The sequence below is a fragment of the Rhinolophus sinicus genome, linkage group LG01, assembly GCF_036562045.2.
Source record: "Rhinolophus sinicus isolate RSC01 linkage group LG01, ASM3656204v1, whole genome shotgun sequence".
Classification (NCBI taxonomy): domain Eukaryota; kingdom Metazoa; phylum Chordata; class Mammalia; order Chiroptera; family Rhinolophidae; genus Rhinolophus; species Rhinolophus sinicus.
Genome location: NC_133751.1, coordinates 179,941,661 through 179,960,191, shown reverse-complemented (window position 1 = coordinate 179,960,191; position 18,531 = coordinate 179,941,661). Strand labels below are relative to the sequence as shown.

At 34.8% G+C, this 18,531-nt stretch overlaps 1 protein-coding gene across 3 annotated transcripts in view; it reads left to right on the top strand.

Moving 5' to 3' along the window:
- C2CD6 (C2 calcium dependent domain containing 6) overlaps positions 1–15,269 on the top strand; it is an 85,218-nt gene extending 69,949 nt beyond the window's left edge. For 2 of the 3 annotated variants that reach the window (XM_019726809.2, XM_019726808.2), the window contains 3 exons: positions 6,617–6,691; positions 8,335–11,814; positions 14,424–15,268. In XM_019726809.2, the coding sequence (XP_019582368.2) occupies positions 6,617–6,691; positions 8,335–11,814; positions 14,424–14,699 (3,831 nt within the window). In that variant the 3' untranslated portion in view covers positions 14,700–15,268. Of the gene's footprint in view, positions 1–6,616; positions 6,692–8,334; positions 11,815–14,423 lie in introns of all 3 variants that reach the window. The other variant, XM_074340021.1, reaches the window with a different exon arrangement.
- The last annotated feature ends 3,262 nt before the right edge of the window (positions 15,270–18,531 follow it).

The window sequence follows — 18,531 nt, the reverse complement described above, 5'->3', positions numbered from 1 at the left end:
CTTAAGACAATTATATTTTAAAAGTAGGAAGGGTGAAGGGGCCTACATGGAAGTAAATTTTTCATACTTCACTTGAAAAGGTAAAATATCAACACCAGTAGATTGTGGTAAGTTATATAAATACTATATTATAATATATAGTACAACCATTAAGAAAACTGTAAAAAGCAATATACTCAAAAACTGTAATAAATCAATGTGGAGTCCTAAAACAATATCCAAATCATCTATGAGAGGGTAAGAAAAAATGAATGAGAAATAGAAGAAACACAGAAAACAAATAACAAATGGCAAACTTAAACACCGACATGTCAATGATTACCTTTAAGTGTAAATGGTCTAAATATACCATTTAAAAGAGAGAGTTGGCAGCACATTTAAAATAATTAAAACCATATGAAATCCTGCTCTCTGACCATAAAGGAATATAGAGGACTCAAGGGATTTGTGGGCTGGTCAAAGAAAGATATGACAATGAGGTGGCGATAGCACACACAAGCTTTATTTCAGTGACACTTTGACAGGTTTGCAGGAGGAGGGAAGTCGCTCACAGCATGAGACCATCCAGAAGCTACAGCAGGGAGGCCACCAAAAAGAAGGGAAAAAGGACAAGGAAATTCCTGGGGCAGAAGCGTGTCAAAGACGGGATTACATGCCTGGTTATTTTACTCAGTGACCTGGCAGGGAGTCTCTGGGGTCAGAGAACTCCAACAGGCAGCAGAGGCTTGGGGTTTTTATACCCTAAGGGTTTATCCTATGTATGACTAGCATATGCTGGGCACAGTTTCATGGGAGTATGCAAAGCAGGCAGGCTCTAAATAACTAAAAATCTGTTTATTTGGGGTTATGTTTAAAATAACTGGATGTATACAAAATTTAGTTTGGCTTTGGCACGTTTTCGAGCTACTGAGTCTTAGCCTGCTGTGAAGAAGTAAACAACCTGGGCGTGGAGGCGGCAATGTACAGAGGACATTTTTGTCTCATTTACATAACATGGAATCAAACTAGAAATCAATAACAGAAAAACAGGAAAATCTCCAAACACTTGGAAGTTGAACATCATACTTCTAAATAATCCTGGGTCAAAGAGGAAGTCTCATAAGGAATTAAAAAAATACATAGAACTGAATACAAATGAAAATAGAGCATATCAAAATTGATAAAATACAGTTAAGACTGCACTGAGAGAAATGAATAGCACTAAACATATACACTGAAAAAGGAAAACTTTCAAATCAATCATCTAAGCCTCTATCTCAAGAACTTGGAAAAAGAAGAGCAAAATAAACCCAAACCAAGAAGAAAAATAATAAAGAGCAGAAATCATTGAAATTGAAAACTAGAACAGTATAGGGAAAATCAATGAGACAAAGAAAGCTGTTTTTCAAAATAATCAATAAAATTTATAAACATCTAACAGGCCTGACAAAGGTAAAAGGAGGGAAGATGCAAATCACCAGCATCAGGAATGAAACAGAATGTATCTTTACAGATATTGCAGGCATTAAAAAGACAACAAAGAAATATTACAAAAAAGTTTATGCTTATAAATTTGACAACTTAGAAGAAATGAGCCAAGTCCTGGAAAACCACAAACTAATTCAACCAAGATGAATTAAACAACCTGAATACTCCCATGGCCATTGAAGAAATTGAATTGGTAATTTAAACGCTCCTGGAAAAGAAGTGTCCCAAATGGTTTCTTTGGAAAATTTTACCAAACATTCGAAAAAGAATTATCACTAACTTTACACAATCTCTTCCAAAAAATAGAAGAGGAAGAAACACTTCCCAACTCATTTTATGAGGCTAATATTACTCTGATACCAAAACCAGATAAAGACAGTATAAAAAAGGAAAACTACAGACCAATGTTTCTCATAAACTTAATGCATAAATCCTCAACAAAATACTACCACATCAATACAGTAATATGTAAAAAAGAATTATATACCATGACAAATGGTATTTATTCTGGATATGCAATGCTGGTTCAACATATGAAAATCCATGTAATGTACCATAGTAACAGACTAAAGGGAAAAAAGCAGATCATCCTATCAGTTGACACAAAAAAAGGTTTTCAGAAAATTTAACACCTAATCATAATATAAAAACACCCAACTAGTATTAGAAGGTTACTTCCTCAGCTTGATAAAGAGCATCTGCAAAAACCTCCAGCTTTCATCATACTTCATGGTGAAAAACTGAATGCTTTTCTTCCAAGATCAGGAACAAAGGAAGGATATATGCCTTACAATTATTTTTCAATATAGTACTAGAAATTTGGCCATTGTAATAAAAAAATAAAAGTAAATAAAAGTCACACAGATTGGAAAGGAAGAAATAAAACTGTTTCTATTTTCAGATAAAAGGATTGTCTATGTAGAAAATACCAAGGAGTCTACCAAAAAAAACCCTAGAACTAATGAGTTCAGCAAGGTAGAAGGATACAAAATCAAAATGCAAAAGTCAATAATAGCATTTCTATATACTAACAACATGTGGAAAGAACAACTTAAAACATAGTAATATTTACAATAACTCCAAAGAAAATTAAATACTTATAAATCTGACAAAACATGTACAGGATTTGTATGATAAAAACTACAAAATGCTGAATGAAGAAATAAGCAACCTAAATAAGTGGAAAAACATACCATGTTCATAGATTGGAAGACTCGACATAGTAAAGATGTTCTGTCTACCCAGATTGACCTATAAATTTAATGCATTTTTTATTTAAATTCCTGGTCTTTGTAAACATAGACAAGGTCATTCTAAAATCTATATAGAAAGACACAGGCCCTAGAATAGCTAAAATCATCTTTTAAAAGAAGAGGAAAGTAGGAGAAATCACTTTACCTGATATTAAGGCCTACTATATGGCTACAGTAATCAAAAATTGAGACAGTATGGTATTAGAGAGAGAGACACCAAGATCAATGGAACAGAATAGACATACAAGAAATTTACCCACAAAAATATGCCCAGCTGATTTTTGACAATGATGTAAAGGCAATTCAGTGGAGGAAAGCTAGCCTTTTCAATAAGTGGTGCTGGAGCAAATCCTTGGGCAAACAAAACCAAACTTTGACCTAAGTCTTATACCTAAAATTAAAAAAAAAAACAAAAAAAAACAGTGATAAAACCAACTACTGATGCAATGTGGAGAAATTGCTAATGGGAATTTAAAATTTTACAATCACTCCTGAAACCAGATCGGCAGTTTCTCAAAAAGAACAAAAACAAAAACAAAAAAAAAAACTGGTTTGTAACCCAACAATTGTACTCGGGGCATTTATCCCAGAGAAATTAAATCTTATGTTTACAAAAAACAACTGAACACAAATATTCATAGCAGCCTTCTTTTTAATAGCCCAACAGTGGAAACAACCCAGATGTCCTTCAGTTGGCGAATGGCTAAATAAACTGTGGTACATCCATACCATGGAATAATAGCAGTAAAACAGAACAAAGTATTGATACATACAACAGCCTGGATGAATCTCCAGAGAATTAGGCTGAGTGAAAAAATCCGACCCCAAAATGTTATACATTGTATGACTCTATTTACATAACACTCTTAAAATTACAAAATTATAATAAAGAACGGATTAGCGGTTGCCAGACTACCTCTACCCCCTACCCCCAGTAGGGGGTAGAGGTAGGAAAGAAATGGGTGTGACTATAAAAGGGCGTCAAGGATCCTTGTGGAAATATTCTGCATCCTGACTATATAATGTCAATATCCTGGTTGTGATATTTTACTAGTTCTATAAAATGTTATTCCTGAGGGAAACTGGGTAAAGGGCATGTGGGCTGTGTGTTATTTCCTACAAATGCATGTGAATCTACGATTATTTCAAATAAAGAGTTTAATTATTAAAAAATAAAAAATAAAACTTACCTTAAATATTTTTCTTAAAGGTGGTAGTCAGACCAGTATATGACAGATAAAACTAAATTAAATTGAACAAGATATGCTGAACAAGATAACTGATAAAACATAGGTTACATAGAATCAACAGACTTGGAAGGTTGAAAGAATCTATCACCTAAGCAACAGGCTTGTAAATTGAAGACATGTCAGAGTTCTAGAACAAATTCCTAAGCTAATTGCTTCACAAACAAGTCGTAAAATCCTCAGAATTCCATAGTAAAATAAACTTTGAAGTTGTTTGAAGAGTTTTTTATGAACCAAGGTAGACAGGGTGTTAAAGAAATGTGGTATTTTGAGACAAACTTCTGGAGTGCTAATCAGAATTGGAAAGGACTAACATCTCTTTCAACTCATAGCTGATTTAGGTGACAGTCTTTCAATAATTCCTTCACATTTTTAGAGCCCCTTTATAAATTAAGACTTTCCAGATTTGGCTTTATTAGTTTCTATTTAAACCCTGACAATGGCTAGATTCTAAAACATCTTCCCAAAGATCAGGATGCAAGAAAGGTGGGAAGGGATGAGGAATTTAACTTTACCCACCAATGAAAAGCAGTGTTTGGTGATGGTAAGAGAACTAGTATGAAACAGTAAAAAGAGCTTGGATTTTACAGGCAGAAATATCTAAATTCAAATCTAGATTCTTCCACTTCCACGGTCATATAATTTTGGGCAACTTACATCTGAGTTTCAGTTTTCTCATCTGCCAAATGAGTATACTATCATCTATTTCAAAGAATTATAAAGGGCTTGAAACATAATAGTCATTTGCTAAATGGTAAGTATTGTCTTTATTCACCTGTACAAGTATATTATAAATATGAAAAGTAGAATTGTTGGGTCACAGTATATGAGCATATTTCATTCTAATAGATACTGCCAAATTATTCTTTAATTCAGATTTGCTAATTTGCATTTACACTCAAAATGTAGGAAAATACCCATCATCCCACACCCTGATTATTTTAGTTTTTGTTAATTTGATGTATAAAAATGATATTTCATTGATATTTTCATTTACATTTTCCTGATTATTAACAAGCGTGAATAATTTTAATGTGCTTATTATCCATTTGTATTTCTGTTATTTGACTGTTTACAATTTTTGCCCATATTTACAAATTGGGTTGTGTTTATTTGTTTATATGTGAGAATGTTTTATATGGTTTGAATACCAATGTTTTGTTATCTATGATGTTTGTTATCTATGTTTTTTAACCTCTCTAGGGCCCTTATAGAAATTTTAAATGTTTATGTTGTCAAATCTGTCACCTTTTCCTTTGTGGCTACTAGTTTATATCTTGTTTAGAAGGTCCTTCCCCTCCCCAAGATTATGTCAATATTCTCCTAGATGTTTTTCCAGTATATATTTTTTATGTTTAACTGTTTAATCCAGCTATACTTTATTTTTTTGTATGAAGTAAGAATCTACTGATACTTTCACTGAAATGGATAGACAATTATCTCAACACTATTTATTAATTATCCATATAATTAACAAATTTTTGTCTGTCAGTATCCCTTCTTGAGGGTATCATCCCTGCCCCACCTCCAATCCTTGATGTAGTTGGCAAACCTGACACTGCCTCTGTGACTACAAGGATGACCATATAATGTGATATAAGAATATTAAGAAAAGAATTTAGTCATTTATATCAAGAGCTAGCAGTGGTCATTTTTCTACCAAGAGAAAAATGCCAATGAAAGCCAACACTGAGAGAGGAAGAAAGAGATGTAGAGAGAGAGTGACCTGGTCACATTGAGTCCCTGAAACCAGATCTCCTAGATATATGAGCCAATACTTTTCTTTCTTTTTTTTTTTTTTTATGAAGTATTTTATTTCTAAATCAAACATCGTAAAATGTGTTGTCTTTAAATAGATGGATTTTGTTTTAGGGCTGATTATATTTAAGTGTTACCATCATTGAGGCAAGGAATGAAGGGAGAAGGGAGCAACTGTGATCTAGTACTTAGAAGAGTGCCTGGTTTATAATATGTTTGTTAATTAATTAAAGACAAGTAAATTCATAGAAAAAATAAGGAATACTTTTTAAATAAATTTAAATAAGAGAATGAGTAATATTTCTAAATGTGTAAAGTAAATAATTTTTTAAATGACAGGATTTACAGTACAAAGTCAACATTATATGGAATTTCCACTCTAAGGACAAATCAAACATAATTTGGGCATTAATATCTTACCTCTTTTCATGAGAAAATTAGCAAAGCCCTTATCCAGGTGTGGCAGTGTTAAGTACCCATTTAACAATTACAGGCTGAGTATCATTGAAAATGCTGTTTCAATATAATATCAGATGCCATTTATTATCTAAAGCATTTCACAACCTTTTAAAATTAGATTACATTTGTTTTGACAATTCTGTTTTCTATCTTTGTTTCTGCTTGAAGTTGTGCATTGTTTTCATTTTATAAATGTGATAGAATGAATATTACAGTATGTATCAAGGAAGTTAAGATTATATATGTATATATATATTACATGTGCAGATTTATTTGATAATTGGCAAAATAAAGTATAGTACTTATGAGAAAAATACTTATTTAGGTTTTAAATTCTTTTTATATCTTTAATGACTATTGAAAAAATAAAATTATATTGGGAAATATCTTTGCATTCCAAGCAGTCTAAACTTAAAACTTCTCTCTTATAAGGTGGCTTTTACACAAAAAGAATACACTGTACCATCTTTCAGACCAGAATGTACAGAATTCAAACCAACATATCAGGTGTGTCCTGAGTTATCCTATCCCAATATCAATTATACTAGCTTTCTCTAATACATTATGAAACTTAATGGTTCCAAAACCAAATTACCCATTAGAAACACCTGAGTATCTTTTTTTTTTTTTTAAATGTTTTTTTTTTTTTTTAAGATTTTATTTGGGAAGGGGAACAGTACTTTATTGGGAAACAGTGTGCACTTCCAGGACTTTTCTCCAAGTCAAGTTGTTGTCCTTTCAATCTTAGTTGTGGAGGGTTCTGTTCAGCTTCAAGTTGTTGTTCTTTCAGTCTTAGTTGTGGAGGGCACAGCTCAGCTCCAGGTCCAGTTGCAGTTGCTAGTTGCAGGGGGCACAGCCCACCATCCCTTGCGGGAGTTGAACTGGCAACCTTATGGTTCAGAGGACACTCTCCAACCAACTGAGCCATCCGGGAGCTCAGAGGCAGCTCAGCTCAAGGTGCCGTGTTCAATTTTAATTGCAGGGGGCGCTGCCCACCATCCCTTGAGGGAGTCGAGGAATTGAACTGGCAACCTTGTGGTTGAGAGCCCACTGGCCCATGTGGGCATCGAACCGGCAGCCTTCGGAGTTAGCAGCACAGAGCTCTAACCTCCTGAGCCACCGGCCCAGCCCCCATGAGTATCTTTTTAAAAACTGCTATTCCCAGGTTCCACCTCTGACCTAATGAATCTCAATCTGGAAATGGAGCCTAGGAATCTTTACTCCTCAAAAACACCAAGGGGATTCTTATGCTGTCACCTGGGAATCAACCAGCTTTTGAAAACCAGTTATAATAAATTGCATGAATTGAAATGAAGCTTGAAATACTAAGTTAAAATAAACTAAAACTAATTCCAGGCTGATTATTTCACATTTTGCTTTTTTCAATTGGATGATGTAGAAGTTGTATGAACAAAGGGTTTAAATAAAAGACTTCATTTTGAAGGTTATTTCGGCGATAGAGTAGCCTGATCCCAGAGCTACAAAACTGCCTATGGATATTACACTGAAATTTCACTATAATCTAACATTTTTTATACTGCTGTCTCTTAACCATTTCAGAGGAATATATAGTATTCATCAAAAAAACAAGATTCTATGGTGACATGCATGCTAAGGGTTGGGTGGAACGCATCATCACTGTTGAAACTCTCAGACTTAAAGGCAGATGATATAAGCCCCTAAGTCAGCCTTTAAAGAATATAAATGATACTTTTAATGGGCTATCTACTACTTGCTTTGCATTTTTAAAAATTTTCTACATTGATACTATAACTATATGGGTAGGACTTGATCCTGATGTTGGCCATTGTCTAAGCAAATGCAGCCAGCACTGGAAATTGAATTCTTAAAAAAACAAAAACCCACTATTTATGAGTGCCTTTTAAGTATTTACAAATATTCCAGGTAGCAAAAAACTCTTGTACACAAAATAGTATCAGAGTTAGGAATTTAAAAATTTTACATTAAAATTCTCATTAATATTCCAACCTCAAATATTTAAAAAATAATTAAAGTTAGTTTTCTCTCTGTAGAAGTTAGGAGGAAGAATAAATTGACAGATTACGCAAAGGAAATTAGTGAGAAAATGTATTATAAATTCAAAATAAATGTTACAGAATTTCTTACCTTTTTTGTTTTTAATATTACAGTTCCAGAAGTTCAACAAGGACAGTTTTGATTCTTTTCACAAAATGTCAATCAGAAAAAGAAAGGACCAAGATATGTCCAAATGTAGAAACATTTTAAGTGCAGAAATTATAGAGTATGAAGACCAAGATCCTCCTTACCCAACACATTCAGAAACTGCAAGGCTTACTAATAAAATCTGGCCGCATGGTCTTGATATCACCACAACTGAGACTGTAGACACTAAGAAAATGTTAGCCGATGGTGATCCTGGTAACACCGAAGTAAAGACTTTAGACACTGAGAATAAATTAGCCCGTGATCCTGCTATCACCACCATAAAGACTTCAAATACTGAGAATAATTTAAAGGAAAGACTACCAAATGTATCTTTACCAAACTTTGAAGGAGAATCACTGACTAGAAATGTAAATACATGTCGCCTCTCAAAATCATTAAATCTTACTTCCAACATAGAAAATTTAAAACAATCAGTGGTGCTCAAGTTAATTTTAAGTGAACATCTGCAAGATCTTTCAGATAAATTATTTTCTGAACCAGAAGTTCCTGTGGACACTGAAGTAAGACAGAACAGTCATAGTTCTCTGTTTCTAAGGGTGCATGATAAACCACCAAGTAGTTTGGAAGACAAACTATTTGAAAAAGCCCAAGATTTAAAAAGCCCAAGGCTTTCGAAAAGAGACATTTTAAATTCAAAGTCTCTTACAAGTCCAATAATTAAAGATATTCCTACAGATTCACTTTCAGAAGGTGGACCAGGAAATTCTCCAGAGGTAGGAAGGGAATTTGTCTCTGAAAAACACTTCGAGGCTGGTGAGGTAGCCTTTCCAATGAAAAAAAAGAATAGTTTCAAAACGAAACATTTAGAAAGTGAAGTATCCAGCTCCAAACCAGGTTTCAATGACACTGCACATGATTATGTTATAAAGCAAATATTCACTGCACCCATCTTCTCTGAGTTGGAGATGGGAGTGGAAGAATCGAGCGAGACACAGATGAACTGGCAGAATCAATATCCCACAGCTTTGGAGAGTGTATCTTCAAATATTCTAGTTCACTATGAAGAAAACGCTGAAACAGAATCGCCAGAAGCCAAATCTATTATAAGCCAGATAATACAAGCATTTCCTATAGATACTCTTTTAGAATCTGGGATAATCAAAGTGATAGATAAAGAATACCAGAAGAGTTCTTTGCTGGATACAGAGACAGCCTTTGTTAAAGAAAAGCCAAAGGATTCTACAGAGGATTATTTAGAAACTAAAACCAAAACAAATTCTCTTTCAAAGCAGAATATACCCATTATTTCCAAAGAAGCCACTGCTTTTTTAAATAGAGCTGAATTTATAGACAACAGCCAAAATATGTCCCCACAAAATTTAAAATATCAGTCCACCTCAGATAAAAAAACAGATTTGCCAAGTAATGGTCAGAGTCTTGACAGAGAAGAAAATGATCTAAATTCTACCTTAGAAAATTTAAGTAACTTGTTAATGGGTAAATTTAATGAGTCAGATGTAATGTTAAAATCTTTCTTAAGAAACTTATTTAATGTTTTTTTCATATATCAGTCTGAAAGAAGACAACCAGAAAAAGATTTAGAAAGATTAACTCAACATCCTTTTTCAAATAATATAGAAGACCTTGAAGAAATCGAAGAGAATTTTGATAAAGCAGACATATTAGACAGAAAACCTAGTTTGAATCCAAAGCTGCGTGCATTTCTAGAAGAACTCTCAGAATCAGAAATTAAAAATCTAAAATCTGAATTAAGTAAACATATCCAGCATTACCTTGTAGAAAGACTTTCAAAATCAGGACATATCACCAGAGAGGACTTACCAAAAATCGATCAAAATCTGTATTTGATGAATGAGGAAGCAGAACCAAACGGGCAAAATGTTTTTCTGGAGAAATATTCAGAAACTGTAAAAGAAACCACGTCTTTTGTAAATAATTTTAATCATCATTTCATAGATAAACATTTGGAAATAAGGCTAAGGTCTTTTTTAAATGAAATTCTCCAAAACTATTTCCTAAAAAACACTTCAGAAAGCAGTTTATTGAAAGATACAGAACCTGAACCTATACACTCAAACATACCTTCTCTAAGAACCAAAAGTTTTTTAATACCTTTTCACAAGTTAGGACAAGATATTTCAAGGGGGAGTTCTGGTAGAAGGCCGGAAGTAAACATGAAATATCCTTTAAATGAATCTCTGCAAAACTGTCTAATATCATTATCAGAAAATGAACTATTGAATCTAAAAGCTTATTTAAGCAAACACCTGCAGAGACTTTTTATAGAAAAACTTTCAAAATCAGGACTAATCAGTGAAAGGCAATTAGAGGGAATCAGCCACCATATAAATTTGATTAATTCTAGTTCCACACTATTAAAATACATAAAGCCAGATTTATCTTTTAGAGATGAAAATCAATTTATGGAGGAGCATTCAGAAGAGCAAAATAAAAATTCAGAAATTGTTCATAAAACCACTTTACAAAAGGTTCCTGAGGATAGACTGGTAGAAACAGAATTGACCAGAAAGGAAGAAAAGGAGTATTTTTCCTTACAGAATATTAAAGAAAATCCATCAATAATTAAAGAACAGAAAAGATTTTATCCTAAAGAAGGAGCTAAAACACTGACTCTAATTAAAGTACAAACTTCTTCCAACAAAAATACCCAGGCAATTCCATTAAAGAAGTCATCAGAAAGACTGACAGATACAGTGCTTCAGAAAGAAAGGAAAGAACATGGTTTCACGCGGCTTCCTCAAGCAGAAAATTTTTATTTTAAAACAGAGATTCAAGGTCCACATAGTGGGAGTGGTAAACCAAAAATAACTCAATCAAACACTTGCTTTGAAAAGACACTAAAAATGAAGTCCCTTGAAAAAAAGGAGTATAATGATATCTATCAATTGGTAGTACAGGAAAAACCTGAAGTGCTGTCACCATATCCAAGAACTCCTTATTGCAAAATGCCAAATGAAGATGAAGAATACGTAAATAAATTCACTTTTCCTTCCAGGCCGAAGAACATTTTAACTCATTTAAGTTCAGAGGCTGGGGAGAACTCAAAATTAGAAGATCAACATTATCAGAGATTGAAAGGACATAATAACAATAAAAAACATTTAATAACATCTTCACATTACGAAAAGGAAATACAAGCTCTTCATATAAAACCAAGTGAAATTTGCAATGAAAAATGTACCAAGGTCCTTGAATCACAATCATTTAAATATAAAGTTGTGGAAGCTGAAAAAAACTCAAAACCGTCTCTCTTCCCAGAAGTATTAAAGAGAGAAAATCTAAAGCCCAAGGTCCGGAAAGAAAGAGACCTTGTCAACAAACAAAAAAAGTCATTTAACAAGACAGTTAAGATACTACCAACCACACCACCCACCACAAGAATTCTAAGGAAACCTGTTCCAAGGACGTTGCTTCATTGGACTGCAAGAAGAACTACACATGTAATAATGTTTTTCTAAGTCTTCTACCTCTGTATTTTCCAAAGTTCTGTAAATAATCCACGTTAGAGTATATATGTCTGCACGCGTGTGTGTGTAAACTTCATTGACGCAAGATGTACAGACATCCAAATTAAAACACTTCCCACATTCAAATCACCTTACCTGATTCAAAATACAGTCACAAAATTAGGGGACTGTTAACATGCTTAGTACCTTTGTATAAAATAGATTAAGGGCATCCCCTCTGGAGTATAAATTAGAAAAAGGCACCCTTTTCTCTGGGAAGCTTCTGCAGGATGACGCAACCTGGAGCCAGGGCACACAGCCTTTGTCTATGGAAAATGGCCTGGATTTCAGCCCCGACTCACCCTTCAGCCAGGGGCTGTTATACAGGCGACAACCTATACAACCATTGGCAGTGGCTGTATACTACAGAAACATAGCTGGGATTTTCTTTTTATGCAGATATAAATATGTAGTCTTTTTTCAGGTAGCTGAATTATCTTTTCCATAAACAAAGATATTATGTGCCAGTTATTCTGCTAAGCTTTAGGGTATGACAAATTTACCATCTATTGGATTATGAATTGCAAATTTTTTAATTTAACTTCTTCTTTGACCACCACCCCACTTCTATATCATGTGCTGACAAACTTGGGAATTCAAATATATCTTTAATATTTCATAAAACAGAAAGGTAAATCTGCTACTACACTTTATACAAATGATTCTAAAGAAAGTTAAAATCTAGGAATGGAAGGGACTTATTTTAATTTTCTGGACCACTGCTCTTATCTGTTAGTATATATAAATAAGCATGACCTACATTTGGGAAAATTTACACATTCTAAAATATTGATAATTTGATTATGTAATTCTACCTTTGAATGAGAAAATAGGTCTAATTTAAGAATAGTTGCTTTGGTTTTCCACGGTAAAGCAAATATTTAGCTTTAGTAAATACATAGTAAAACAAATTAGTAACCGGGTAAATATCAATACAGATTATACTCTCAACTTTGGATTTCTCTTTTCTATCTAAATTTAGTGATTTAATATTGAGTGAGTGCACAGACTAGGAATTGGAGGATGAGTTCATAGTTTTTGGAAAGGAAAGACTTTCTGAAGTTCCTTTAGACAAATAGAATTGTTCATATCACTTTTTCAAATAAAACAAAAATAATGTCTATGTTATTATGGTATGAGATCATATAGGATCTCAGAACCCTTATCCTATGAGTGGGAGATAGCATCATCTTTATCTCCCTCTGTTAAAGGGTACCTGAACTTTTCTCTCTAGTGACACTGACAACAGAGAATTGCATGGTAAGAGGGAATTTTTCAGATCATCAGAAAGACTTGCTTATGTGATTTTCTAACATCCAAGAATCTCCCAAAGGAATCAAAACTGTAGGAGCATTCAGAAAAATAATCAGTGGTGTGGGTCTCCATATACTCTCGCTGGCACTCTGGCAACCAGTTATATCAACTGTGAAGCAAAACATGTATATTACTCACCAGTGTAGCAGAAATTCCTTAATAGTGTGGCTTACCTAATTGCTCCACGCACGTAAGAGGGAAGAGGGAGAATGTTTCCTTGCCCTCTGCTAACCCAGGCAAAAATGTAAAGTAGGTCGAATTTGTGTTTAGACTCTTCATACCTCCTTTTTTATAAATCTCTTTGTTGCTGTCCAATTCTCAGTTCTGCCCAACCTCCCCCAGCCCTCCAATTCTAATAAACCACTCCCACTTACTCAGCAAAAGAAAGCTGCCCATGCCTTTGGTGTAGCCATCTCTATGAATTGTTAAGGGACTGGCTGCTCAAACTGTAAAAGGAAACTAGTTTATATTATACTAATTAGAGAATGACTAACAGCTCCGTACCCTTTTAGGGGGTACTTGTAGATTATTACATTTTTATTATAAAATATAGTCATTATTTAAAAAATTGAAAAAAAGACAAAAAGGAAAACAGCCCATAATCCCACCACCTTAACACAACCACCATTTTAAAAATTATTTTGGTGTATAGGCTTCCAGTTATTTTCCTGAATGTTTTATGTGTTTACTCTCAGAATCTATATAAAATTTTGTATTATTTTAATATAAACATTATAACCATATTCTTAGATGCTGGGCACTCTCTAAAGGTGTTCATTAACTTCTAAGGAATGAAAGTTTGGATGATATAAAAAGTAAAATGTAAGAGTTCAAGATTTTATACTTGGGATCAAGGAAGATGTATTTTGGAGAATAATCATAGACTAGGCTGGCTGGTTTGCCTAGGAATCCGACCCCTGAGGATAGCTCCCTAAAGTTTCCCGGTTTCCAGCTTTATATCTTTTTTTGATATATCTTTTTAAATATATATTTTGAAATAACATCCTTTGAAACAGTAAGTTTCTTTTTTAAGCAGTTTCTATAGTAGTTTCTAATAGGAGGCTTTGGGTGTAGGGTCTGATTTTAGGGACTACCTATAAAACATTTGATGCTCTCAATCTTTGTCTCAAACTGTTGATGATATTACAAACTTTAGTCCTTGTAAATTTAAAGTATATACCTTTAAGAAACCTAACTCACCAACCTGATTTTTTTATTTCAATATTTAGGATTATTTGGATAGATCTGAGGATTTACATTTGACCTCATTTCAGCATTTTGAAAAAGCAACATCAAGAGGAATTCTTTTAGGAAAGAGCCCAGATGATAGCCATAATTGGTTAAAACATTCTGCAAGACCATATACTGCTCCAGAGGTTAACAAACAACGAGAAAGCTACACTGGAACATTTACAAGTCCTCGAATGGTTTCAGCAGGTTTGGTTCATTTAAATGATACAAGCCCAGATTATGAAATCCAAAAACTGTGGCCAAAAAACAATTGAAAGAAAATGTTGAAAAATGTTTACTCATTTGTGATGTTATCCAATTGTTAAACAGTTCAGAATGCTATGCGAGGCCAATGGTCAGGATATCATTTCTCCAGTTAACAAAATGGTTTGGAGATCTGTCCTTTTGTGTGATAGAAGTCAGCAACCAAATGTTGTCTTGTTCGAACCATTTTGTTTAATTAAAATGTAACAGAAACTTTTTGATGTAAATGTTTGTTTATGAACCAGAAGGAACAAACCCAGAAATACATACTCAGTTCATATGCACCAGTAAAGTTTTTTCCCAGCTTTTCTCACTGTGTAACAGTATCACTCCAATTTGTAGTCCTCTGATTTCCCAAATCTGTGTTATGCTCTAAACAATCTTTGTCCACTCAGTTTTCTAGTTCTGTACTTGCAGTTGTTTATATTTTAGCCTTTAGTTATGAGTATACTTTTACACTTCAGCTCTAGTTGTTTCTAGATTCGACAAAATGCAATCTCTGGGCCTATAGAACTTCTGTTAATTTTAATATCATTGTATATTACAATTTTTTACACTATAAAAATAATAACAGATTTAAGACTAGTTCCTGAGGCATCAACTACACTGGAGTGACTTTCTAACTTATTTGAAAAACTATGTAAGGGCCTCTTTAATAATACAAAACCCAAGAAGCTGTATAAAATTGTAGAAACTGCGTAAAAAATTATCTATCTAAATCAACCCCGGATTTAAGTCAGACTTTTGAGAATTGGTTCTATTCCTATCAAGTACTTATTTGGATCTTGAACTTGGAAAGCCAAAACTTCAATTTATAGAATTTTTGTCAGTTTCAATTTTGTCTCCCAGAAACCATAAAGACTATGGGGTTTAAATAGATTGGGTGAAGGAAAATATAATTCCTGATCATTCATGTAATGGTATAATCATTACTTTGAGGATTACTAGAAATTCTTGGTCTCCCCCCAAAAAAGGTAGTAATTTTTGGAGGGGAGACCAAGAATTTCTAGTAATCCTCAAAGTTATCAGTAGGAATATAATTGGGAAAACACAAATAGGTTGGTGCAAAAGTAATCGCAGTTTTTGCAATTCCTTTTAAACCGCGATTACTTTTGTACCAACCTAATAACGCTGGCTCTTTCAGGTGGAAGGAACACAGGGAATTGGTTTCGATGGGTGACGGAACCAAGGCCAAGAAATCAAGCGGTGGTGAGGCAATCGAGAGATTAGCAAGAGCCTTATCTTCCACCGTTGCCTCCCTGGAAACCAGAGAGTGAGAGTGCGTGGAAAATGTAGTTCCCTGTGAACTACAGCAGAGCAGGGGAAGCGTGGAGAAATGGATTTAAGAGCCAACAGGCAATTGACCAGCAGTACCTAGGAAGAAAACCACTGGTGTGCCTTGCAGTAAAAGGGGCAATATTTACTAGTAGGAAATCTCAAACCCCTTTGCCTCATCAAACTTTTAATAGCAATACTGTGACAAAGAGTTCAAAATTTCCTACCATAGAAATATCTCAAGTTGTCGTCTTTTTTTAAAAAAAATTTTTTTAAATCCCATACCCTTTATTCAAGGTTGAATTCTTTATTTATTAAATGTCCATAATATGCCTAACACTTTGCTAAACACTAGTGAATGAGACAATATTCTCAAGGAGTCCACAGTCTATTGGTGACATAAACACAGAATTGTTTGGGAAAAGTACTATAGAAGCTCATAGGAGGGTATTTTAGCTGAGGTGACTGCAAGTTTGGGTCCTTCAGAAAGCAGACACTGAGATGTTTAGACATGAGTGGTAGGCAGAATAATGATCCCCAAACATACCCATGCCCTAATCCCAGAAACCTGTGAAGATGTTACCTTACCTGGCAAAAGGGACTGCGGCTAGGATTAAGGATTTTGAGATGGGGAGATTATCCTGGATTATCTGGGTGGGACCAATGCGATCACAAGGGTTGGAGTCAGAGAAGGAGATGTGATCACCGAAACAGAAGGAATAATGCTGGCCCATGAAGCAAAGGGAGGCACGCAGCCCCTAGAAGCCTCCAGAAGGAACATAGCTTTGGCTTTGCCAACCCATTTTAAATTTCTGACCTCCACAACTGTAAAATAATAAATTTGTTATTTCAAGCCAATAAGTTTGTGGTAATCTAGTATAACAACAATACAAAGCTAATACAGCAAGCAAGGAACCTATGGGACAAAATTTAAGATACTCACTCTCGGGATGAGGCTATCAGTTGAATACAGTTTCTACTGTGATGGTTAATTTCATGTGTCAATTTGACTGGGCCACAGGATGCCCAGATATATGGCCAAACATTATTCTGGGTGTTTCTATGAGGGTGTTGTGGGGTGAAATTAACATCTAAATCTGTAGACTGAGTAAAGTGGATTGCCTTCCTTGATATGGGTGGGCCTCACCAGTTCAAGGCCTAAAAAGGCTGACCCTCGCCCGAGTATGAGAATTCCTCCTGCCTGCCTGCCTGCAAACTGGGACATCAGCTTTCTCCTGCTTTTGGACTCAGACTGAAATATCAGCTCTTCCTGAGTCTTTAGCCTGCCAGCCACGGACCAGAACACCATTGGTTCTCTTGGGTTTCCAGCTTGCCCACTCACCTTGCAGATCTTGGGACTTGTCAGCCTCCAGAAGCATGTGGGCCAATGCCACGTAATAAATCTCCTCTTGGTTCTGTTTCTGTGGCAAACCATAATATACTCACAGGAGATCTGAGAGGCACTGTTTCATGGTCTCCACAGTCCACTTTTAGCACTATCAATACTCCACACAGATTTGGGAGAACCTCCTCTATGATTCCTGTGAGCATTTAGGAGGTTAGTGGAATACTATAGCCCCTGCCACCACAGGTAATCTCGGGGCCTCAAATACTATTCATCTCCTCTCCCTCCTCCACCTTGGCAGATCTCGGTTGCTTAATAAGAGTGTACAGATTAAGAAAAAGCTACTGAGGTAGGTCCCAATTTACTACAGTTGAAACTACATACTTTTTGAGACACAGCATTTCTTCTGCTAATAAGGTGATAACATGAATTAAGATCTCTATGTCCTTACATGTTGTATTACCTACAGGAACAAAGAATACAAGTTCAGACAATTAAGTTCATGAACTCACCCTAGAAAAAGTGCTCCATACCTCATTGCTGAATATCACTAGAGTCACCTTCGAAGTACTCCCCTTGGGAAGCTATGCACTGACGCCAGCGCCTAGTCCACCCTTCAAAGCAATTTTGGAATTCTTTTCTGGAATGGCCATTAGAGTTGTCATTGCATTACCCTTGATGTCCTGAATGTTATCAAAATGTCTTCCTTTCAGTATTTCCTTTATCTTCGGGTAAAGAAAGAAGTCATTGGGAGCCAGATCAGGTGAGTAGGGAGGGTGTTCCAATGCAGTTGTTTACTGGCTAAAAACTCCCTCACAGACAGTGCCGTGTGAGCTGGTGCATTGTGGTGACGCAAGAGCCATGAATTGTTGGTGAAAATTTCAGGTCATCTAACATTTTCATGCAGCCTTTTCAGCACTTCCAAATAGTAAACTTACTTAACGGTTTGTCCAGTTGGTACAAATTCATAATGAATAATCCCTCTGATATCAAAGAAAGTTAGCAACATCTTGCAACAAGTTCGCGAACTTAATTGTCACACCTCATAATCATATAAAGGGCCAGAACCGGTTCTGATTCCACTGAATCAAATACCAGGATGCCCCCAATTCAATAGGTTATGTAAACAAATCTTTTTGTCAAAACAGCTTTCCTTGGCAAAAAGTAAATTAGAATCTGTATTTTAGCTTTGTCAAACCGCACAAATAAAAAAAAGCATAAAC